At 45.6% G+C, this 24,824-nt stretch overlaps 1 protein-coding gene across 2 annotated transcripts in view; it reads right to left on the bottom strand.

The window, feature by feature from the left end:
• Positions 1-1,372: 1,372 nt before the first annotated feature.
• Positions 1,373-24,824, bottom strand: part of sorbs3 (sorbin and SH3 domain containing 3) — a 93,123-nt gene continuing 69,671 nt past the window's right edge. For both annotated transcript variants that reach the window (XM_063057208.1, XM_063057207.1), the window contains exons 17-22: positions 21,436-21,550; positions 20,416-20,541; positions 14,673-15,911; positions 12,296-12,396; positions 4,275-4,381; positions 1,373-4,179 (exon numbers count right to left, since the gene is read on the bottom strand). In XM_063057208.1, the coding sequence (XP_062913278.1) occupies positions 4,118-4,179; positions 4,275-4,381; positions 12,296-12,396; positions 14,673-15,911; positions 20,416-20,541; positions 21,436-21,550 (1,750 nt within the window). In that variant the 3' untranslated portion in view covers positions 1,373-4,117. The remainder of the gene's footprint in view (positions 4,180-4,274; positions 4,382-12,295; positions 12,397-14,672; positions 15,912-20,415; positions 20,542-21,435; positions 21,551-24,824) is intronic.

A 24,824-nucleotide genomic window follows, 5' to 3' on the forward strand; every position in this document is an offset into this window, starting at 1 on the left:
ACCACGTGTTACAACAGTGGTGTGCAGAACAGCATCTCTGAATACACATGTCAGACATTGAAGTGGACGGGCTGCAGCAGCGGAAGACCACAGACTTACACTCAGTGGCCACTCCATTAGAGACAGGAGGTACCGAATGAAGTGGCCTTTGAGTGTATGTGGTGAATAAAGTTGATTATTTGATGCCCCCACATCCTACCATCTCCACAAGGCCTCAGCATCACAATGTCAGAGCCACACACAGGAACCCTGTGGTTGGGGCAGTCAGTGCCTCACCATCCCGGTCCAACAATAACTTGGGAGTCTCAGCACAGGTCTCCCTCCCGTTCCTCCCTCAGTCTGCTGACAGTTCTTTCTCACACCCTCTCTCTCAGCCCCTCCATCACTCACCCTCCCCCTCTCACAGACCCTCTCTCTCTCACTCTCATATTTCTACCTCTCTCCTCACAGTCTGTGTATTTCTCTGCCTCACACTCTCTCTCCCTCCCTCCCTCAATGTCTGAGCTGCCCTTTCTAGCCTGCGGATGCCCCCAGATGGTGTGTAGTTGCAGGGACCTCCTGCAGTCATCGTCATCATCATTCTGCGCCGTGTCGTATCACATGGGCAATCATGGTCTTTCCCTGACCATCATTGTTCTTGGCAGATTTTTCTACAGAAGTGGTTTGCCATTGCCACCTTCTGGGCAGTGTCTTTACACGATGGGTGACCCCAGCCATTATCAATACTCTTCAGATTTGACTGCCAGCGTCAGTGGTCGCATAACCAGGACTTGTGATATAAAGTGTAAAAGAGAGGTGAAAGTGGATATTGGAAAAGGATGCTGGAGAGGTAGTGATTGGGGACAATGAAGTAGCAGACAAACTGAATAAGTATTTTGCATCAGTCTTCACTGTGGAAGACACTAGCAGTATGTTGGAAGGTCCAGGTGTCAGGCATCCTGAAGTGTGTGAAGTTACCATAACTAGAGAGAAACTTCTTGGAAAACTGTAAGGTCTGAAGATGAAGAGATTGTGGAGGCATTAGTAATGATCTTTCAAGAATCACTAGATTCTGGAATGGTTCCAGAAGACTAGAAAATTGCAGTGTCACTTCACTCCTCAAGAAGGGAGAGAGGCAGAAGAAAGGAAACTATAGGCCAGTTAATCTGACCTCAGTGGTTGGGAAGATGTTGGAGTTGATTATTAAGGGTGAGGTCTCAGGGTATTTGGAGGCACATGATAAAATAGGCAGTAGTCAGCATGGTTTCCTCATGGCTGGGGTCACCCATCGTGTAAAGACACTGCCCAGGAGGTGGCAATGGCAAACCACTTCTGTAGAAAAATCTGCCAAGAACAATGATGGTTATGGAAAGACCATGATCGTCCACGTCATGTGACACGGCACATAATGTTGGAATTCTTCAAAGAAGTAACAAACAGGACAGACAATGGAGAATCAGTTGATGTTGTGTACTCTAATTTTCAGAAGGCCTTTAACAAGGTGCCAAAGTTGAGGCTGCTTAAGAAGCTAAGAGCCCATGGTATTACAGGAAAGATGAATGAAAGGAGCCTTTTTTGGTTGGCTGCCAGTGACTAGTGGTGTTCCACAGGGGTCTGTGCTGGGACCAATTCTTTTTACGTTACATATCAATGATTTGGATACTGGAATTAATGTCTTTGTTACAAAGTTTGCAGACAATATAAAGATAGGTGGAGGGGCAGTTAGTTTTGAGGAAGTAGAGAAGCTACAGAAGGACTTAGACAAGAATGGGCAAAAGAATGGCAGATGGAATACATTGTTGGGAAGCGTATGGTCATGCACTGGTAGAAGAAATGAAAGAGTTAACTATTTTCTAAATGGAGAGAAAATATAAAAAACAGATGCAGAAGGATTTGGGAGTCCTTGTGCAGGATTCCCTAAAGGTTGATTTGCAGGTTGAGTTCGTGGTGAGGAAGGCAAATTTCAAGAGGACTAGAATATAAAAACAAGGATATAATATTGGAACTTTATAAAGTGCTGGTGAGGCCTCATATGGAGTATTGTGAGCAGGTTTGGGTGCTTTCTCTTAGAAAGGATGTGAAATTGGAGAGGGTTCAAAGGAGGTTCACAAAAATGATTCTAGTATTGAATAGCTTGTCATATGAAGAGCATTTGATGGCTCTGGGCCTGTATTCACCAGGGGGCCTCATGAAACCTGTCGAATGGTGAAAGACCTTGATAGAGTGGATGTGGAGAGGAAGTTTCCTATGGTGGGAGAATCTAAGACCAGAGGACACAGCCTCAGAATAGAGGGGTGTACTTTTAGAACAGAGATGAGGAGGAATTTCTTTAGCCAGAGAGTGGTGAACCTGTGGAATTCTTTGCCACAGGCAGCTGTGGGGGCCAAGTATTTATGTATATTTAAGGGAGAGGTTGATAGATTCTTGATTGGTCGGGGCATGAAGGGATACGGGGAAGGCAGGAGATTGGGGCTGAGAGGAAAATTGGATTCGCTACAATGAAATGGCAGACCAGACTCGATGGGCCAAATGGTTCTGCTCCTATATCTTATGGTCTTGTATGCAACCATCCACCGCCGGCTCTCATGGCTTCGTGTGGGGGTGGGGGGGGGTGGCAACACCTTGTCCAAGGGTGGCCTGCAGGCTAGCAGAGGGAAGGAGCACCTTGCACCTCAGAACGCACTGTATCTCCACTCCACAATCCTGCCGTACAGCTGTGCTTGGACAGGGAAGGGCCTTACACCATTGACAGAGTCTGCCCCCACCTCCCACCCACCCTCTTTGGGCAGGAAGTTTCCTCATCTCCTCTTGGTTCACAGGCTTCATTTAACAGTCATGCAGGCAATATCTCAACTATCTGGACCACCATCGCTCTCAGCCGCCCCCGCCCCGTGCTCAATCTTCATCGGACTCCCCCACACCTTCAGACTGCTCCCTCCACTGACAACTGTACCCTCAGCTCATGAGCCAATTCCCCCACCTCAGCCTAGTGGTATAGTGGATAGAGCCATTCCTTTCAGCATCAGGGACCGTTGCTACATTCTCCCTGTGACCACGCTGGCTTCTCCCAGATACTTCGGTTTCATCCCACGTTCCAACGGTGTGTACGAAAGTTAATTGTGGCTGCAAATTGCCCCGTAATGTTGATCACTGGTAAAAACAAATGGGTATATATGGGCTTGTGGGCATCCAGTGAAATGAGAGGGGCAAGGAGACTGATGGGGCTGATTCGATGGGCTGAACAGCCATCAACATTACAAAATATTCTTCAAAATTCTCCCTCCTGCTATTGTGTGAGGGAAAGGTTAGATTGAAAGATCAACACAACATTGTGGGCCAAAGGGCCTGTACTGTTCTGTGTTCTTAAAATCTCCTTCACTGATGGTGCTCCAGGCCCTCCCCTGGCTGAAAACTTTGGGAATTCTGCTGTCCCCACACGGTTTGTTGAGACCACGGTGTTGCGGGGACCCTGACCGTTCGCACGAGGCTTTGCTGTAAACGTAGGCAGCTCACCTTGTTACTGACGAGAGGGAAGAGTTTGATTCTGATCTTGTTTTATTGAAAAGCAGCAGAAATTTTACAGCCCAGCGCTGGTTCAGGTACATGCACACCCACACAGGATGGAGCCTGTTGTTCCCAAGCAAGGGTTACCAGCCGAGACTGTGACAGGAAAGAGGGCTGAGAATTGGTGGGTGTTTGGCGGAGTTTCACACCACACGAAACCTCTGATTCCACCCCCCCCCCACCCACCGCAGTCCCATCTCCCACAGCCTGCATCAACAGGGGGATTTAGGGCAACCGGGTAAGGCTGCTGTGTCCACTCTGGGGGTTGGGGGGGGGGGTGAGGCCAGGTTGGGACGGAGGTCGCAGGTGAAGAAGCTCACTACTGAAGAAAGGAAGAAGAGGGGCAGGTCGGAAGGTGCAGGGTGGAGACAGAGAGAGATAAAAACATACAGAGGAGGAGAATGAGAGGGAGAATGGTGTTAAAAAGATTACAGATAAAAGAAAAAAATATATAAGAGATAGGAGCAGACTGGAGGGAGGGAGAGAGAGCGCGCAAGCGTGTGGGGGGGTAACCGACAAGACAGATTGAGAGCCCAGTCTGTTTCCCAGACGTCCAGTAGCCAATGGCGGAAGGTCACATTGGCTGTACGTAGTTCCCAGGGAATGTTCCGAAGCCGTTAGTCCGTCCAGACGTCCCTGTGTTGGGGAGAAGTGGAAAGGTCCAGTGAGCGAATGAAAATGAGTTTGGTTTGGGGCTGTAGTCCTAACGCAGACACAGTCACACCCTTTACCTACGAACCAGCCGTCGTCACACTTCTCCAGGACATGCACCAGGTCTCCCTCCCTCAGCTCCAGCTCGTCCGAGTTCCGCGGCTGGTAGCTGTACAGTGCCCGATACCTGTAACAGCAACAGGGTCAACATGAGACCCAGTACCCCTGACAGGCATTCCACCAACCCTCACTCACCGTCCCTCCCTCGATACCTGGAACCCCAACATCAGAACCCCCAGAACCCCTCCTCGGGGTCATACTGAAGATTGGCTGACTGACAGAAGGTGAAGAGTGGGAATGAATGGGGCCTTTTCTAGTTGGCTACCGGTGACTAATAGTAGATGTCTCTCCACTCTTTAAGAAGGAAGGGAGGCTGAAGAAAGGAAACTAGAGGCCAGTTAGCCTGACTTCAGTGGTTGGGAAGATGTTGGAATCCATTATTAAGGATGAGGTTTCTGGGAACTTGGAGGCACACGGCAAAGCAGGCCAAAGTCAGCATGGTTTCCTTCAGGGGAAATCTTGCCTGATAAATCTGTTGGAATGCTTGGAGGAAATTACAGGCAGGATAAACAAAGGAGAGTCAGTGAATGTTATTTACTTGGATTTTCTGAAAGCCTTTGACAAGGTGCCACTCATGAGGCTGCTTAGCAGGATAAGAGCCCATGGTGTTACAGGAAAGACACTAGTATGGATAGAAGATTGGCTGACTGACAGGAGGGAAAGAGTGGAAATAAAAGGGACCTTTTCTGGTTGCCTGCAGGAATCAATATTGGGACCACTTCTTTTCAAATTATGTATCAATGATTTGGATGACGGAATTGATGTCTTTGTGGCCAGGTTTGTTCATGATAAACGGAGGGGCAGGTAGTATTGAGGAAGCAGGGAGTCTGCAGAAGGACTTGGACAGACTGGGAGAGTGGGCAAAGAAGTGTCTGATGGAATAGAGCAGAAGGAAGTGTATTGTCATGCACCTTGGCAGAAGGAATAAAAGCATAGACTATTCTCTAACGGGGGGGGGGGGAGCAAATTCAGAAACTGGAATTGCAAAAGGACTTGGGAGTCCTTGTGCAGGATTCCCTAAAGGTTAACTTGCAGGTTGAGCTGGTGGTAAGGAAGACAAATGCAATGTTAGCATTCATTTCGAAAGGACAAGAATATAATGGCGTGACTGTAAGGCATTTGTCAGACCACACTTGGAGTGTTGTAAGTAGTTATGGGCCCAATATGGTTCCAAAAGATGTGCTGGCATTAGAGAGAGTCTAGAGGAGGTTCAAGAGAATGATCCTTAGAACTAAAGGTTTAACATATGAAGAGCGGGGGACTTCCGGTAGCGCTCATGGAGTGAAGTCGCGTTCTTGACTCGCTCCATTACCTCTGAGTTTTTTTTCTCTATGGTCAGCTATACTTTAATTAACCATTAAGGCATCAACTCTTACAATACTTTGAATTAAACTGAATTCTCCGACAACTGGATGAAACTTAGATCTGCTATGTCTAAGAACGGGAAAAACGGCAAGGATGGTAAACCTCCGGTTAAACCGAAAGGTACGGATCTCCCCCTGACTGAATCACCGGTGACTTTGAAAGCTATATCGGAGTTAATTCAGAGGGAAATTTCAACCTCTGTTAGGGAGATGATTCGTACGGAAATTGCAGACTCTGTTAAAGACCTGATTCATACGGAAATCTCAATTAATCTCCAGAAAATTGCCGATTCAATTGATAAGATGCAAACATTTATTGCGGAACATCAGTCGGCTATATCTGATCTTCAAAAATTCGCGCAACAAAGTGAGCTTAAGATGGGGAAAATCGAAGAAACAATTAATGTAATGAAGAAGAAACTTGACTTTCTGACTTTTAAAAACTCTGACTTGGAATCTAGAATGCGACGGCAGAATTTACGAATGATTGGGGTGCGGGAAGCTGTGGAATCTAACAACCCCATGAAGTATTTTTCTCAACTTTTAAAAGATGCATTCCCTACTGTATTTCCTGACCAACCACCGCTACTGGATCGTGTTCACAGAATCCCATCATACTCGTCTAGGTCAGATAGACCTAGGCATGTTATCTTACGTTTTCATTACTTTCAAGACAAGGAGAGACTGTTTCGATTCGCTCGATCTAAAGGTTTCATTGATTTTTCGGATCTTAGGTTCCGATTCGTGGAAGATTTCAGTAAACCAATCTGGGACCAACGGGTTCGCTACAGATCTGTGATGTCGGAATTCTATAAGATGGATTTAAGACCAGCATTGCTGTACCCTGCACGTCTAAGGATTCGCATGTCAGATGGAGTCCTTCGTTTTTTTGATTCTCCATCGGATGCCCAGAGTTATCTGGATCAATTTTCACCTTCAACATCTTAATTGCTATTTTTTTTAATTATCTCCGTTGATCGGAGGCTGTGAATTGGTTGGTTTTAACTTTTTCGTGCCCTATTTGGGCAGAAAAGTTTATTTTTGATTTCTTAATATGGTTGCTAAACTTTCTTTTCAACTGCATCATTTCTTTCTTTTTCCAGGGGATTCTGGGTGGTTACTTCCTTTTTGTCATCTTACGTATTTCCTGTGTGGCCTTAAATTTTGTAGTTTTTTAAAATTTTATTCTGTTTTGTTTTTTATAACCACTTTATGTCAATAATCTTATTTTTTCTTGTTGCTGTGTTTATTCATGGGTTTGGGGTTTATTGTGGTTTTTTTTTAATATATATTTTCTGGCTTTTGTTCTGTTGTGTGTGTGTTTTAATTGAGCTACCTTTTTTTTACTTTTTTACTGTTTTACAATTAGCTGATCTTTTTCATATTTATACCTTTTTTTTTAGGGAGCATATACCGGAAGTCATGGGGGTAGTTTTAGCGCTTGCTTCTTTCGGGCAGGTCTGCTTTAGATTTTGCCTTGGGGTCTTGGGGCGGGGGGGTGGTGGGAGGGGCGGTGGTGGGAGGGGCTTCACGTTTTAGTTTGTTTCTCTTTGGGCTATATACATTATTGAAGTACTGGTTGCGTCCTTTTTCCCGGTATCTTTCGTATGTTCTGTTTCCTCTCCGGGTTTGTGGGTCGAGCCTATCGTCAATCCTCCTTGTTGTGGGTTGACTTTAGGATTTATGGAGTCTATTATTAATTTTGTCTCCTGGAATACTAACGGTCTTAATCATCCTATTAAAAGAAAAAAAGTTTTTAAAGTGTTCCGGAGACTTAAAGCACAAATTTTATTTTTACAAGAGACCCATGTACGGAGGGGGGACAGACTACGTTTTTTTAAATTCTGGAAGGGACAACAATTTCATTCGAACTCCAATGCTAAGATTCGAGGCGTCTCTATTTTTATAGATTCCTCAGTTACTTTTATACAACAGGATATTATTTCTGATCCGAATGGTAGATTTTTATTGGTTAGTGGTTTACTATTTAATAAAAAAGTAGTTTTGGTTAATGTTTATGCTCCTAATATGGATTGTCCGGAATTTTATAAATCATTGTTTAATCAGTTTCCGAATTTGAACGAGTTTTCATTGATCTGGGGCGGAGATCTTAATACCTGTTTGTCTCCAGCTTTGGACCGTTCGGCTCCTTTACGGACCTTACCTAATAAATCTGCAAATTTGATTAATTTTTTCCTTTCTGATTCTGGGTCGACGGACATTTGGCGTTTTCTGCATCCTCAGGAAAAAGATTTTTCCTTCTTTTCACATGTTCATCATTCCTATTCAAGAATTGATTATTTTTTTATTGATTCTCGTCTTATTCCTTCAGTGATTAAATGTGATTATGATTCTATAACCATTTCGGATCATGCTCCACTTAAGCTTTCTATTAAAATTATGGCCAATATACCAAATAATAGACAATGGCGTTTTAATTCGCTGTTGCTTCAGGACTCGGACTTTGTTAATTTTATGAATGAACAGATTGAGCTTTTTTTTACAATTAACCATACAGAAGATATTTCGGTTAACACTCTTTGGGACACTTTTAAAGCCTATATTCGGGGTCAGATTATTTCGTATTCTGCTGCTTTGAGGAAGAAACAGAAGCAGGAGGAGATGGCAATTGTGGACAAGATTAAAGAAATTGATAAGAAATATGTTATGGCTCCTTCTGAGGAGTTATACAAACAAAGAACTGAACTTCAAATGGAACACAGTTTACTACTCTCGTCCTCGATTGTAAACCAATTAAAGAAAACAAGAAGTGACTTTTATGTTCACAGTGACAAAATTGGCAAGCTGCTGGCTAATCAATTGAAATCTAATTATGTTAAATCTCAAATCAATCAGATTTATAACCAAAATGATCGATTGATACTGGATCATGTGGGGATTAATCAAACCTTTTGTGATTTTTATTCTTCTTTATATCAATCAGAGTCTCCTCGAGATTCTAAATATATGAATGATTTTTTAGATAAGTTAGACTTCCCTCAGATTTTACAGGATATGTCTTCTTTATTAGATACTTCCATTACAATGGATGAGATTAAGAATGTTATTTTTTCTATGAATCTGGGGAAAGCTCCTGGCCCGGATGGGTTTACCGTTGAATTTTATAAACGTTTTGCTTCTTTATTGATTCCTTGGCTCTGTAGGGTTTTTGAGGCTTCTCTGAAACTTGGTAAACTTCCTGAATCTTTTAATAGAGCATCAATTTCTCTAATACTAAAGAAGGATAAAGACCCTGCTCAATGTGCATCTTATAGACCAATATCTTTATTAAATGTTGATTCTAAAGTTTTTTCTAAGTTATTAGCAAATAGACTAGAAAAAGTACTTCCTTCTATTATTTCGGAAGACCAAACGGGTTTTATTAAAGGTCGTTACTCTTTTTATAATATTCGTACATTGTTAAATATCGTTTATACTCCCTCACAAAATGTTCCTGAGTGTGTTATTTCTTTAGATGCCGAGAAAGCTTTTGATAGAGTAGAATGGCCTTATTTATTTAAGGTGCTTGAAATGTTTAATTTTAGCTTGAAATTTATATCCTGGATTAAACTGTTATATCATTCCCCTGTAGCCTCGGTTCGTACTAACTCTTTAAACTCACCTTTTTTTCCTCTCTTTCGAGGTACTCGACAAGGCTGTCCTCTTAGTCCCCTATTATTTGATATTGCATTAGAACCTCTTGCAATTGCTATTCGAGAATCTTCAAATATTACTGGGATAACTCGGGGATTAAAGTCCCATAAATTATCACTCTATGCTGATGATTTACTTTTATATATTTCTAATCCTGAGAAATCCATTCCTGCTGTTTTAGAGTTATTAGCACAATTTGGTTTTTTCTCAGGTTATAAATTAAATCTTAGTAAGAGTGAACTTTTTCCGATTAATAAACATCTTCCCTTATATTATAAATTTCCATTTAAATTGATTAATAATTATTTTTCATATCTTGGGATTAAAATTACTTGTAATTACAAAGATTTATTTAAGACTAACTTTTTACCATTAATAGACCATATTACTCAACTTTCATCTAAATGGTTTCCCTTATATTTAACTTTGATTGGTCGTATTAATGCAGTTAAGATGTCTTTTTTGCCAAAATTTTTATATGTGTTTCAGGCATTACCAATTTTTGTTCCAAAATCTTTCTTTGATAAAGTTGACTCTAAAATTTCTTCATTTATTTGGCAGAATAAGAATCCGAGACTGGGTAAAATACATTTACAGAAAGCTAAGAGAGATGGAGGTTTAGCATTACCTAACTTTAGATTCTATTATTGGGCTATTAATATTCGACATATGAAATTTTGGTTACTTGACCAGGACATACTATCTATTCCTAAATGGGTAGCATTGGAATTACAATCTGTTCAGGGTTATACACTTGGCTCTATTTTAGGCTCCTCTCTCCCTTTTGATTCGAAACGCCTTAAGCAGGTCTCTAACCCGATAGTTAAATATGCTTTGCGCATTTGGTTTCAATTCAGAAAATTTTCTGATCTTTCGGGTTAGCGATTCCTATTTTAGGTAACATATTTTTTCCTCCCTCTTTTACGGATCGCGCTTTTCAAACTTGGAAGACTAAGGGTATTTTACGGTTTTTGGATTTATTTTTAGATGGTTCCCTTATGTCTTTTGAACAATTATCTAATAAATATAACTTATCAAGAATACATTTTTTTAGATATTTACAAGTTAGAAATTTCCTAAGTACTATACTTTCTTCCTTTCCAATGCTTCCTCCTACATATATTTTAGATTCGATAATTAACCTCAATCCATGTCAGAAAGGTGCATCGGCTATGATTTATAATATTATTATGAAACTTAGGAAAGCTCCATTTGATAAGATTAGGGTAGATTGGGAACAGGAATTGGGGCTTACCATTTCTGTGGATGATTGGGGGCAGATTTTACAATTAGTTAATACTTCCTCTATTTGTGCTAAACATTCCCTAATTCAATTTAAAGTGTTTAATAGAGCACATATGTCCAAAGATAAGTTAGCGCGTTTTTACTCGCATATTAATCCTTTCTGTGATAGATGTTCGGGGCGGATAGCCTCTTTAACTCATATGTTTTGGTCTTGCCCTACTTTGGAAACTTTTTGGAGAGATATTTTTAATATTATTTCTAAGGTATTAAATATAGATATCTCTCCTCACCCTATTACTGCTATCTTTGGACTACCTAAAATTTCTAGTAATCTTTCCCCTTCAGCCCGTAGAATGATTGCATTTCTTACTTTAATGGCGAAAGGATGTATTTTACAACATTGGAAAGAGCTTAATGCTCCAACTACCTTTTTTTGGTTTTCTCAGACGATTTTATGTTTGAATTTGGAGAAAATTAGAAGTAACCTTTATGATTCTTCATTTAAATTTGAACAGATTTGGGGACCTTTTATTCGATATTTTCATTTAATGTAATATTTATCCTTGTTTTTTTTTTCACTGTTTTTAATGGAGGTCGGGATTGAGGACATGATTTTAAGTTTAACTCTGTTTGGTTTCAAGTTAGCCCATTGCTTTGCTTTGCTTTTAGTTAGTTGCACGGTGGGTTTTTTTTGGGGGTTTTTTTTTTCTTTTTTTCCATTGATATATATAAAATTTAGTATACTATTATGTTATCTTGGTTTCTTATGTTTAAATTACATTGTTTGTAGTATTTTTTTTTGGTATTGATACCTTTTGGAATTTTATTATACTTTAACATTGTATTAATGTTTATATGGCTTACCTTTTTTGTATACTTACTCAATAAAAAGATTTAAAAAGAAAAAAGAAAGAACATATGAAGAGCTTCTGATGGCTCTGGACCTGTACTCACTGGAGTTTCGAAGAATAAGTGGGGATCTTATTTAAACCTATTGAAAGGCCTAGAGAGAGTGGACATAGAGAGGATGTTTCCAATATTGGGAGAGTCTAGGACCAGAGGACACAACCTCAGAACAGAAGGATGTCCCTTTAGAACAAAGATGAGGAGGAATTTCTTTAGCCAGAGGGTGGTGAATCTGTGGAATTCATTGCCACAGACAGCTGTAGGAGCCTAGTTATCAGGTATATTTAAAACAGAGGTTTATAGGTTCCTGATTAGTAAGGGTGTTAAAGATTATGGGGAGAAGGCAGGAGAATGGGGTTGATAGGGATAGTAAATCAGCCATGATGGAATGGTGGAGCAGACTCGATGGGCTGAATGGCCGAATTCTATGTCTAATGGCCTAGTGGAATCCAATCCTATCCTATCACAAAAATCTGCAGATGCTGGAAATCTAAACAACACACACATCAGGTCCTGCTGAAGGGTCTTAGTCCGAAATGTCGACTGTACTCTTTTCCAAAGATGTTGCCTGGCCTCTGAGTTCCTCCAGCATTTTATGCGTATTGCTCCAATCCTATCCTGCCCTATTGATTAGGAATCCCCCCTCTCCGAGGCTCCCTCTCAGGGACTGCCCAGCCTCAGATCCTCCCCTGAATTACATGATCGCCAGGCAGTTGTCAGTCCTGAGCCCTTTGTGGTTTCTGCACCAGATCTCAGCAGGGACACTTTCCAGCCCGTCCCACAGGAGGTGTTTGAATGAGGTGATTACTCACGTGCTCCAGCTGACACCGGCAGTTGGCAACACCATCGTGCTTCCAGTTGGTTGGGTGGACGTTGTGCTTGCCTGCGGTTTGGGGTCAGAGGGCAGCTGGCACTGTTCAAGGAGCAGAGAAGAGGTGTTACGCCAGGAGGGGACAGAGGAAGTGACCACGTGATGCAGGCTGGCGGGACAAGGCCCAGAGTGCGCTTTTCATGATAACGGGACAGAATTCCCTACCGGTGCCAGCCTCTGCTTCTGGGAATTGCCAACACCGTCTGCATTCCACCCAACCTCTCAACACTTCCTCCCATCTGTCCATGGATGGTGTAGAGGAGAGGGGCGGCGTGGTAGTGAAGCGGTTGGTGTAACTCCAACAATCAGGATTCAATTCCCACCCCTGCCTGTATGTTCTCCCCGGAACCATGCGAGTTTCCTCCAGGTGCTCCAGTTTCCTCCCACGTTCCAGGGTTAGGGTTAGTGAGTTGTGGGCATGCTATATTGGCGCCAGAAGCAAGGCAACACTTGTGGGTTGCCCCCAGCGCATTCTTGGATTGTATTATATTGGGGATACGAGTTGACAATAAATTGGACTGGTCTACAAACACTGAGGCTGTCTACAAGAAGGGTCAGAGCCGTCTCTATTTCCTGAGGAGACTGAGGTCCTTTAACATCTGCCGGACGATGCTGAGGATGTTCTACGAGTCTGTGGTGGCCAGTGCTATCATGTTTGCTGTTGTGTGCTGGGGCAGTAGGCTGAGGGTAGCAGACACCAACAGAATCAACAAACTCATTCGTAAGGCCAGTGATGTTGTGGGGATGGAACTGGACTCTCTCACGGTGGTGTCTGAAAAGAGGATGCTGTCCAAGTTGCATGCCATCTTGGTCAATGTCTCCCATCCACTACATAATGTACTGGGTGGGCACAGGAGTACATTCAGCCGGAGACTCATTTCACCGAGAGGCAACACAGAGGAAGTCATTCCTGCCTGTGGCCATCAAACTTTACAACTCCTCCCTTGGAGGGTCAGACACCCTGAGCAGATAGGCTGGTCCTGGACTTATTTCATAATTTACTGGCATAATTTACATATTACTATTTAATTATTTATGGTTCTATTACTATTTATTATTTATGGTGCAACTGTAACGAAAACCAATTTCCCCCGGAATCAATAAAGTATGACTATGACTATTAGTCGTTGATACAAAATGGTGCATTTCTATTTAAATGTACATGTGACAAATAAAGCTAATCTTTATTTAGCAAACAAGGAAGAGAGAGTCACCTAGCCCCTCTGGCCATGTGTGTCTGGAGAGAGAGCACCCAGCACCCATGGGTGTCACTGGCACTAGAGTGGTTCACCACTGCTCCGAAATACTGGGCCTGAACCCCATCACATGTGCCATGTTTACAGCTAAGTTGTGTTGAAGGGTTGTGGGATGCGATGGTCTGTATCTGGAGATACAGGAGAGTTAACAAACTGGAATCCAGGGCAACACCATCTTCTGGAGGGACTCTGCGGGTTGGGCAGCATCTGCTGGGGGGCGGGGAGAGAGGAATTGCTGACATTTCAAGTCAAAACCCTGATGCCATCCTGAGGTAGAGTTTCAACCTGAAAAGTTGACAATTCCTCTCCCCCTACAGACGCTGCTTGGCCATACAGCTCTGGTTGGCCCATTATAGGAAGCTTTCGGGAGGGTGTAGAAGAGGTTTACAAGGATGTTGCCTAGATTAGACGGCATGTGCTATAACAAGTTGCATAAACTTGTGTTGTTTCCTCTGGAACCGTGGAGGCTGAGGGGAGATCTGATAGAAGTTCACAAGATTATGAGAGGCATAGATTGAGTAGAGAGACAACACCTTTTTCCAAGAGTTGAAATGTCTAAAACCAGAAGGCATGAGAGGGGGTAAATTCAAAGGAGAAGAGAGGGACAGTTTTTTTATATATATACACACAGAGAGTGGCGAGTGCTTGGAATGCACTGCCTGAGGCAGAAACATTAGACTTAAAAGAGATGTTTAGATAGGCACACTGATTGTAAGGAAAACGGAAGGATATGGGCATCGTGTGGGCAGAAGGAATTAGTTTAGTTGGCCATTCGATTACTAATTCAAATGGTTCAGCACAACATCATGGGCTAAAGAGCTTGTTCCTGTGCTAGACCGTTCAGCGTTCTATGTTGACCTGCTGAGTTCTGCCAGCAGATGGCGTTTCTCCGTGACGGCTACCTTCAAGGGTCCACAGTGAGAGACACCCACTGCCCTTGTTACAGCTCCCACACCTCCCCACAATTTCCTGCTGTTAGATTGATTTCTGGGATGTGAGGTTTATGAGTTTTGGTGGGCCTTTTTAGTAATAAGTAGAAAGATTTCAGTTAAAGATCCTTACCTGGAGTGGACGTTGAGTGTAGGATGCTGATGCCATGGTTACTGGACTTCGGCCAGCCTCTGGTGATGATGCTGAGTGCAAGAACCTAGTCGGATGGTGCTGGTTGGCCGACAAAACTGACGCTGAGTGCTGATTGGTGAGTGACGCTGGAAGTGGCTGCTGATTGGCTGGTACCCTGGTCATTGAGGAATCCATTTGTAGGCTTGGTGAAGTGCCGGAATAGGGATGGCCTTGGGAGATAGTGGAGGATTTGGCATGCATCTGGGAATGTCTGGGTGGTATGGTGGTGGGATAGGACTGGGATGTAGGGAGTGGTGTGGCAATGGGATGGGGCTTACTTTCAGAGTTGATGTATGGCTGGGTTTGGGGAATAGATGAGGCTTTTGGGTTAGACAGGGCTGTAGGAGTCAGTGGGTTGGGGAATTGGTGGGATTGGGAGGTTGCTGAATCATTGGCGTATGTCTGGGTTGGTGAGGTTAGTGCAATGCTGGCATAGTGCAGATTTATGTGGGCTGGCGAGGTGTTATGGTAGGACTGAGCTGTGGGGGTTGGTAGGATATTGGCATAGGACTGAGCTGTGGTGACTGGTGGGGCATTGGCATAGGATTGGGCTGTGCAGGTTGGTGGGGCATTGGCGTAGGACTGAGCTGTGGGGTTTGGCGGGGCATTGATGTAGGGCTGAGCTGTGGGGGTTGGAGCATTTACGTAAGGTTGGACTTTGGTGGCTGGCAAAGGGCTGTCGTAGAACTGGTTTAAGCTTGTGTAGGGTTGGAGCTTGGTACTGGATCTTGGTGAGTTGTCGGGGTAGGACTGGGTGGTGCTAGATTTTGCCAAGGTGCTGGGGTAGGACTGGGTATTGGTGGATCTTGGTAAGGTGTTGGGGTAGGACTGGGTGTTGGTGGATCTTGCCAAGGTGTTGGGGTGAGACTGGGTGTTGGTGGATCTCGGTAAGGTGTTGGGGTAGGATTGGGTGGTGGTGGTTGGAGAGGTGGAGAAGGGCTGAGATGGGAGCTTTACTGAGGTGCTAGAGTGGAGCTTGTTGATGGGGTTTGGTGAAGGGTTGGGGAAATTGGGATTTGGGGATGTTGGGCCAATAGAAAATTCACTAGAGACCTTGATCTTTGGCAACTTCACCACTTGCACATAGTTTGATGGAAAGATGCCTTGTCGATTGGTCCCAGTTATTCTCCCCTCCAGCCAGTTATCATCAACTTGTCTGATGAGTGAAATTGTTTCGCCCTGAGTAGCAAACAAAGGATTTTCAGTAGATGGACATCTCATCAGGTAACATCTCTTCCCATTGGTCAGACCACAAATGGAGCATTGTGAGCAATTTTGGGCCCCATATCTAAAAGATGTGCTGGCATTGGAGAGGGTTCAGAGGAAGTTCACAGAAATGATACCAGGAATGAAAGGGTTAATGTACGAAGAGCATTTCATGACTTGGGCCCATTCTCGCTGGAGTTCAGAAGAATGATGGGGAAGGGAGAAATCTCACTAATCCTAACCGTACATCTTTGGAATGTGGGAAGAAACTGGGAGACTACATCAATTCCTTATGGGCAGTGGTCAGAACCCTGAACCCTAATTGGTGACCGCTGGCACCGTAAAGTAATGGTTGTCCATCATATCTGACAATGACAGGAAATCTGTATGGGAAAGTTTTCAAAGTGGAGAAGACCGAGTGCAGTGGCTCAAACTATCTTCACAACCGGGGTTTCCCTTGGTTGCAGTGGATGACCATGGCTTCATCCGTGCCTTGGCATGCTCTTTGCTGTCCAGAGTGTTGCAGGACCGCCATCTTGGCCGTTAGATGGCACTGTAAATCTCATTCGCCCAGTCCACTGGAGCTGACTTTACATGCTGGGGCGGGCATGTAGGATAGCGGTTAGCACAAGGCTATTACAGCTTGGGGAATCGGAGTTCAAAGTTCAATTCCAGTGTCCTTTCCAAGGAGTCTCTGTGGGTCCTCTAGTTTCCTTCCACAGACACTGTAAATTATCCCGTGATTAGGTTAGAGTTTCATCGGAGTAGTTGGGGGGTGCTGGTGTGGTGCGGCTGTGCAGTATCTCTAAATGAGAAAATAACGCCTTTATTTCTCCGAGGTATGTGGCCCGCCAGCTACGCATTGTAATAGTGTTTACGCTAACTATGTTCCCTGCTGCTTATTGGTCAACGTGGATGCAGAGTGTAGAAGGGTCTGTTCTGTTCCCTACTACTCGAATTCCGGGGTTCCCAACCTGGGTCCACAGACCCCTCCAATGGTGTAGATCCATGGCATAAAAAAGATGGGGAACTCTGGTTCTGATTCAACCTCACCCAGATATCCAGTCACAAACAGGAGAAAATCTGCAGATGCCGGAAATCCAAGCAACACGCACAAAATGCCGGAGGAACTCAGCAGGCCAGGCAGCACCTATGGAAAAGAGTACAGTCGACGTTTCGGGCCAAGAAGTCGACTGTACCTTTTTTCCATCGATGCTGCCTGGCCTGCTGAGTTGCTGCAGCATTTTCTGTGTGTGACCCAGAGTATGGTGGGTCCCGTTAGCACCCACCTCCCTGTACCATTAACTGAGGGGTCTGTGACCCAGAGTATGGTGGGTCCCGTTAGCACCCACCTCCCTGTACCATTAACCGAGGGGCCTGTGACCCAGAGTATGGTGGGTCCCGTTAGCACCCACCTCCCTGTACCATTAACCGAGGGGCCTGTGACCCAGAGTATGGTGCGTCCCGTTAGCACCCACCTCCCTGTACCATTAACCGAGGGGCCTGTGACCCAGAGTATGGTGCGTCCCGTTAGCACCCACCTCCCTGTACCATTAACCGAGGGGCCTGTGACCCAGAGTATGGTGGGTCCCGTTAGCACCCACCTCCCTGTACCATTAACCGAGGGGTCTGTGACCCAGAGTATGGTGCGTCCCATTAGCACCCACCTCCCTGTACCATTAACCGAGGGGTCTGTGCAGCTGAGGTTGGGACCCCTCCCTTCGGCAGTCAGCCTGAACTTATTCAAGGTCTCAACACCATGTCCTTGGACGCTGGGTTCCTGGACACCATCAGACAGACAGCTTGGTTCCACACTAGGGGAAGCTCAGCACACAAAGATTCAGTGATCTAGTTTGTGTAACTAATGGCTATAATAACTGGTTTATTATTGTCATCCTGGGATATTGGGTGAGGGGTGGAGATTCGTCTCTGGTATCATGCGGGGTGGAGATATGTCTCTACCAAAGGAGGTGTAAGGTGCTCCTTCCCTCCGCTAACCTGCAGGTCACCCTCGGACAAGGAGTAGCACCTGCTTAGCCCCCAATCAGGGTCATGTGAACCCATGGGAGCAGGTGGTGGATGGTCGTATGAGCAGCTGGTACAGATCACAAGTCCTGGTTATGTGACCACTGACGCCAGGCAGACAATCTCTAAAGAGTATTGATAATGGCTGGGATCACCTGTCTTGTAAAGACACTGCCCAGAAGGCAGCAATGGCAAATCACTTCTGTAGAAGAATCTGCCAAGAACAATCAAGGTCACAGAAAGACCATGACTGCCCACATCATACGACACGGCACTTAACGAACAAACTGGGATACACTGGGAAACTTGTCTTGCACACTGTTCATACAGATCAGATCATTACAGAGTGCATTGAGGTAGAACAAGGTCAAACAATAGCAGAATGCAGAATAACATGTAACAGCTACAGAGAAATTATTTACCCAAATTGCACTAAGGTGGAGATCATAACAAGGTAATTGTGAGGTCAAATTCCAATTTATCATACTAAGGAACTATTTAATAGTCTTATAACAGAGGGATAAATGCTATGCCTTTGGTACGCGCTTTCATGCTTCAGAATATTCTGCCTGCTGGGAGATGGGAGGATATCTGGGGTGGGTGGGGTCTTTGGTGATGAGGGCTGCTTTACGAGGCAGCGAGAAGTGTAGACAGAGTCCATGGAGGGGGGGCTAGTTTCTGTGATGTGCTGAGCTGAGTCCACAGCCCTCTGCGGGTTCTTGCTGTCACGGCAGAGCAGTTGCTGTACAAAACTGTGAGGCAGCTGGATAGGATGTTTTCTATGGTGCATCAATAGAAATTGGTGAGGGTTGATGGGCAGTGGCTCCCAATCTGGCATCCACGGGCCCTTTGCTTAATGGTGTTGGTCCATGGCATAAAAAAAGGTTAGGAACCCCTGGTTGATGGGGACATAGCAAATATCTTTAGCATTTCTTCAGCAATAAGGCAGTAACGGTTACCATGCGGTGTAATGTGATCATGAGCGGCTAAACAAACTAGACTGGTGTTCCTTAGAGCTTTTGAGGAGGAGGAACAGTCTGACTGAAACAAGTCAGGTCCCGAGGAGTAGGTCTGGAGATGTTTCCACTGGTGGGAGAGCCCTGTTCGAGAGAACAGAGTTAAAGGATACAGGGCAGCTTTTAAAAAAAATGAAGATTGCAGAGATTTCTCAGAGAGGGTAATGAAGGTGTACCCCACAGGATGGTGGAGACTGGATAACTGGGGTATTTAATTGTTGAAAGCAGTCTGTGGGGAACTGGCGGCCTGGGGCAGGACAGGCTTGAGGGGCCGAGTGGCTGGCTCCCGTTCTTATATTCTTGAGCTTGCAGCCCATTCACAAACCTGGAACGAACGCCGTAGCCTCTGCTCCCACCCATACAACGTGTTGTCCAGGTCAGTTAACCTCTTCATGGAACTGAATCTCACACAGGCCGGGTTAGGCCGCAGGAGTGTCATACTGCAGTGAGAGAGGAGAGAGAGAGAGAAACGGAGAGAGAGACACAGGGGAAGTGAGAAGGTAGACAACAGGTAGACAGACAGAGATACAGAGAGCAAAGTGCAGTTGGAATCAAATCAGAAATTTTCAAATCTTTGGCCCAAGTTCCTTGTTTTTGTACTTTATATTACTACTGGGCATGCTCTGTTAGCGACGGAATGTGTGGGCTGCCCCCCAGCACGGCCTCAGACTGTGCTGATATAAATGACACATTTCACTGTAGGTCTCAAATAAAGCTCATCTTTAAAGATCTTTCATCTTTATTCTGTGAGGTGGGCATGAGAAACGGACTCAGATGCAGGCACGTGGCCAGAAACGTGGCCGTGGATATACGTATACGCATGCACATGCGGATGCGATGGAATGTACCTGGGCAAACACAGCCGTGGATATATGTACGCACATGAACACACACACAGACACACGAATGTGAACAGAATATGCCTGGGGAAACAGAGCTGTGGATATATGCATGTAGACACACACACACACACGAGTGTGGACAGAATATGCCTGGGGAAACACTGCCATATATATGTATAGACACACGCCACACCGCTAAACAAGGATAAACACACATGGTCACACATATGCACACATACACACACAGAGACAAATAAAGACCAACTTGTAGGTATGCAGATACAGTACATATATGGATTTGCACACATACTTTTACTTTTTAAATTGTGTCATAAATGCATTTTATTATTTGCTAATTTGTTTGTGGTGGTATTACTTTGTGTTATGTGTGTGAGTTATATGTACTGTGTTGTAAACTTTAGTCCAGAGGAATGTTCTTTCATTGGGCGGTGTATGGTTGAATGACAACAAACTAACCTCGAACTTGAACACAGGAATGTGGACATGTGTATACAGATACATGTATACACCCACGTACAGCTCAAACACACAAATGTAGCCACCCGTACACAACACAAATGCACAAGTACCCACCTTTCGGAAGGACAACTCTATATTTGAGTCGCCTTTGAAGTTGAAGATGGCCAGAGCTTCCCCATACTCCACCAGATGGGTGGGAGGGCTTTTAATTGGAGTCGGTCTCTCATTAGCAGGAATAATCTGAAATAGGAAAACATGGGGACAGAGTTTGTGGGCAATGCACTCAAAATGCTGGAGGAACTCAGCAGGTCGGGCAGCATCCATGGAGAGGAATAAACCGACGACATTTCGGGCTGAGATCTTTCATCAGGATTGGAGAGGAAGTCACAGGAAGCCAGAATAAGGTGGTGTAGGGGGTGAGGGAGGTTTCAGAAACAGTGGGGGTCCAATAGTAGTAGCAGTAATAATAGAAAACAGCCCAGTCCATCAGGGTAAATCTCCCCCCTGCCCCACTGTCAAGCACATCTACACAGTGTGTTGTACTGGGAGTGAAAGCGGACCAGTCCATCAGGGTAAATCCCACCCACCTCCCACCCCCCCCCCCCCACTGTCGAGCACATCTACACAGTGTGTTGTTGCAGTTTAGCAGCATCTACTGTATCAACAGGGACTTCCAACCCCCAGGCCATGCTCTCTTCTCGGTGCTGCCATCAGGAAGAAGGTACAGGAGCCTCAGGACTCACACCACCAGGTTCAGGAACAGTTACTACCCCTCAACCATCAGGCTCTTGAAACAGAGTGGATAACTTCACTCACCCCATCACTGAACTGTTCCCACAAACTATGGACTCACTTTCAAGGACTCTGCATTTCATGTTCTGAATATTTATTGCTTTTTATTTATTTATTTATTTTTCATTTCTTTGCATTTAGTGTGAATGTCTGCAGAAATGAACCTCAGGGTTGTATATGGTGACATATATACTTTGATAATAAATTTACTTTGACGACTCTACAACCAAGATGTACAGACCACCAGCCCCCTCCCCTCCCGTCCCCAGTGATTCCACATCGAACCAATAGCCCGCTGCTCTGGGAATGAAACCAGTGCAAGGTGAAACGGGCGTGCCATACCTCCACGTAGGACATGGGGAAGATTCCGAGTCTCCCATGATGCTCTCCCTTCATCCAGTTCTGGTCGAGGACTTTGTGGATGTAAACGACATCACCCTTTTTAAGTGTCAGCTCCCTGCAGAATCAGGGAGAAATGTTACACACCACTCACAGGAGTAACCAGAACCACGCACAGGAATGATCAGAACCACGCACAAAGCTTCACCAACAAGTATCCTGATGAAGGGAAAGGTTATTCCGAGAGTGTCCTCAGAGCACAAGAGCATGTAATGCAGAGAGATAGAGATAGATAGATAGAGAGAGAGAGATAGTGAGAGAGAGGGATAAGGAGGGAGAGAGAGATAGAGCAAAAGAGAACGAGAGTGAGGGGGAGAGTGAGTGAGTGAGTGACGGAGAGGTGATCTGCTCCAGCGAAAGGCCCTCGAGCAGTGTGATGGATACAGGGAGTGTGAACCTCACAAAAAGAGAAGACCGGGGCACAGTTCAGGGTTGTAGGTGTGGGCTGGGTTAGGGATGGGGAGAGACAGAGATAACAAGGAGACAGGTAGCAAGGATGAGGGCTGGGAGTGCGTATAAAGTACAAGTACCACAAATAAATTAACAAATAATGAAGTATATTCCAGAAGACTGATGTTTAGAAGATTGCCTCGGTATTTGTTTACTCTTATTGTTTGCATGGTTTTTTTGTACATGGGATGTTTGACTGTATCTGCAGTGTGGGAGGTGTTTGTGGATTCTATCGTGTTTCTTGGTTTTGTGGCTGCCTGCAAGAAGAATCTCAAGATTGTATACGGTATACACACATTGATAATCAATGCAATTTGAACTATACTGTACATTTGAAACGTAGAATAAAACCCTAATGTGCATTCACAACACAAGTTCATTTCACTTCGTACATGGTAGTATAAGGTGACTGACAGACGATAAAGTGACTAAGAGTCTCTTGACGTGAGGTGTGGAGTGTCAGTCTAAAGTGACAGTGAATGGGGGGGATGAAGGGGGTGGTGAGGGACTGTGGAGAGGAGTGTGTCAGTGTACAGTGACAGTGAATGGGGGGATGAAGGGGGTGGTGAGGGACTGTGGAGAGGAGTGTGTCAGTGTGGGTATGAGGTGTGGAGTGTCAGTGAGTGGGGGGATGAAGGGGGTGGTGAGGGACTGTGGAGAGGAGTGTGTCAGTGTGGGTATGAGGTGTGGAGTGTCAGTCTAAAGTGACAGTGAATGGGGGGGATGAAGGGGGTGGTGAGGGACTGTGGAGAGGAGTGTGTCAGTGTACAGTGACAGTGAATGGGGGGATGAAGGGGGTGGTGAGGGACTGTGGAGAGGAGTGTGTCAGTGTGGGTATGAGGTGTGGAGTGTCAGTGTGAAGTGACAGTGAATGCGGGGATGAAGGGGGTGGTGAGGGACTGTGGAGAGGAGTGTGTCAGTGTAAAGTGACAGTGAATGGGGGGATGAAGGGGGTGGTGAGGGACTGTGGAGAGGAGTGTGTCAGTGTGGGTATGAGGTGTGGAGTGTCAGTCTAAAGTGACAGTGAATGGGGGATGAAGGGGGTGGTGAGAGACTGTGGAGAGGAGTGTGTCAGTGTGGGTATGAGGTGTGGAGTGTCAGTATGGAGTGACAGTGAATGGGGGATGAAGGGGGTGGTGAGGGACTGTGGAGAGGAGTGTGTCAGTGTGGGTATGAGGTGTGGAGTGTCAGTGTACAGTGACAGTGAATGGGGGATGAAGGAGGTGGTGAGGGACTGTGGAGAGGAGTGTGTAAGTGTCAGTATGAGGTGTGTAGTGTCAGTGTGAAGTGACAGTGAATGGGGGATGAAGGGGGTGGTGAGGGACTGTGGAGAGGAGTGTGTCAGTGTGGGTATGAGGTGTGGAGTGTCAGCGTGGAGTGACAGTGAATGGGGGGATGAAGGGGGTGGTGAGGGACTGTGGAGAGGAGTGTGTCAGTGTGGGTATGAGGTGTGGTGTGACAGTGAATGGGGGGATGAAGGGGGTGGTGAGGGACTGTGGAGAGGAGTGTGTCAGTGTGGGTATGAGGTGTGGAGTGTCAGTGTACAGTGACAGTGAGTGGGGGGATGAAGGGAGTGGTGAGGGACTGTGGAGAGGTGTGTGTCAGTGTGGGTATGAGGTGTGGAGTGTCAGTGTACAGTGACAGTGAATGGGGGGATGAAGGGGGTGGTGAGGGACTGTGGAGAGGAGTGTGTCAGTGTGGGTATGAGTTGTGGAGTGTCAGTGTGAAGTGACAGTGAATGGGGGATGAAGGGGGTGGTGAGGGACTGTGGAGAGGAGTGTGTCAGTGTGGGTATGAGTTGTGGAGTGTCAGTGTGAAGTGACAGTGAATGGGGGATGAAGGGGGTGGTGAGGGACTGTGGAGAGGAGTGTGTCAGTGTGGGTATGAGGTGTGGAGTGTCAGTGTGAAGTGACAGTGAATGGGGGATGAAGGGGGTGGTGAGGGACTGTGGAGAGGAGTGTGTCAGTGTGGGTATGAGGTGTGGAGTGTCAGCGTGGAGTGACAGTGAATGGGGGGATGAAGGGGGTGGTGAGGGACTGTGGAGAGGAGTGTGTCAGTGTGGGTGTGAGGTGTGGAGTGTCAGTGTGAAGTGACAGTGAGTGGGGGGATGAAGGGGGTGGTGAGGGACTGTGGAGAGGAGTGTGTCAGTGTGGGTATGAGGTGTGGAGTGTCAGTGTAAAGTGACAGTGAATGGGGGGGTGAAGGGGGTGGTGAGGGACTGTGGAGAGGAGTGTGTCAGTGTGGGTATGAGGTGTGGAGTGTCAGTGTGAAGTGACAGTGAATGGGGGGATGAAGGGGGTGGTAAGGGACTGTGGAGAGGAGTGTGTCAGTGTGGGTATGAGGTGTGGAGTGTCAGTGTACAGTGACAGTGAGTGGGGGGATGAAGGGGGTGGTGAGGGACTGTGGAGAGGAGTGTGTCAGTGTGGGTATGAGGTGTGGAGTGTCAGTGTGAAGTGACAGTGAATGGGGGGATGAAGGGGGTGGTAAGGGACTGTGGAGAGGAGTGTGTCAGTGTGGGTATGAGGTGTGGAGTGTCAGTGTACAGTGACAGTGAATGGGGGGATGAAGTGGGTGGTGAGGGACTGTGGAGAGGAGTGTGTCAGTGTGGGTGTGAGGTGTGGAGTGTCAGTGTGAAGTGACATTGAATGGGGGGATGAAGGGAGTGGTGAGGGACTGTGGAGAGGAGTGTGTCAATGTGGGTATGAGGTGTGGAGTGTCAGTGTACAGTGACAGTGAATGGGGGGGTGAAGGGGGTGGTGAGGGACTGTGGAGAGGAGTGTGTCAGTGTGGGTGTGAGGTGTGGAGTGTCAGTGTGAAGTGACAGTGAGTGGGGGGATGAAGGGGGTGGTGAGGGACTGTGGAGAGGAGTGTGTCAGTGTGGG

Source organism: Mobula hypostoma, chromosome 8 (genome assembly GCF_963921235.1).
Source record: "Mobula hypostoma chromosome 8, sMobHyp1.1, whole genome shotgun sequence".
Classification (NCBI taxonomy): domain Eukaryota; kingdom Metazoa; phylum Chordata; class Chondrichthyes; order Myliobatiformes; family Myliobatidae; genus Mobula; species Mobula hypostoma.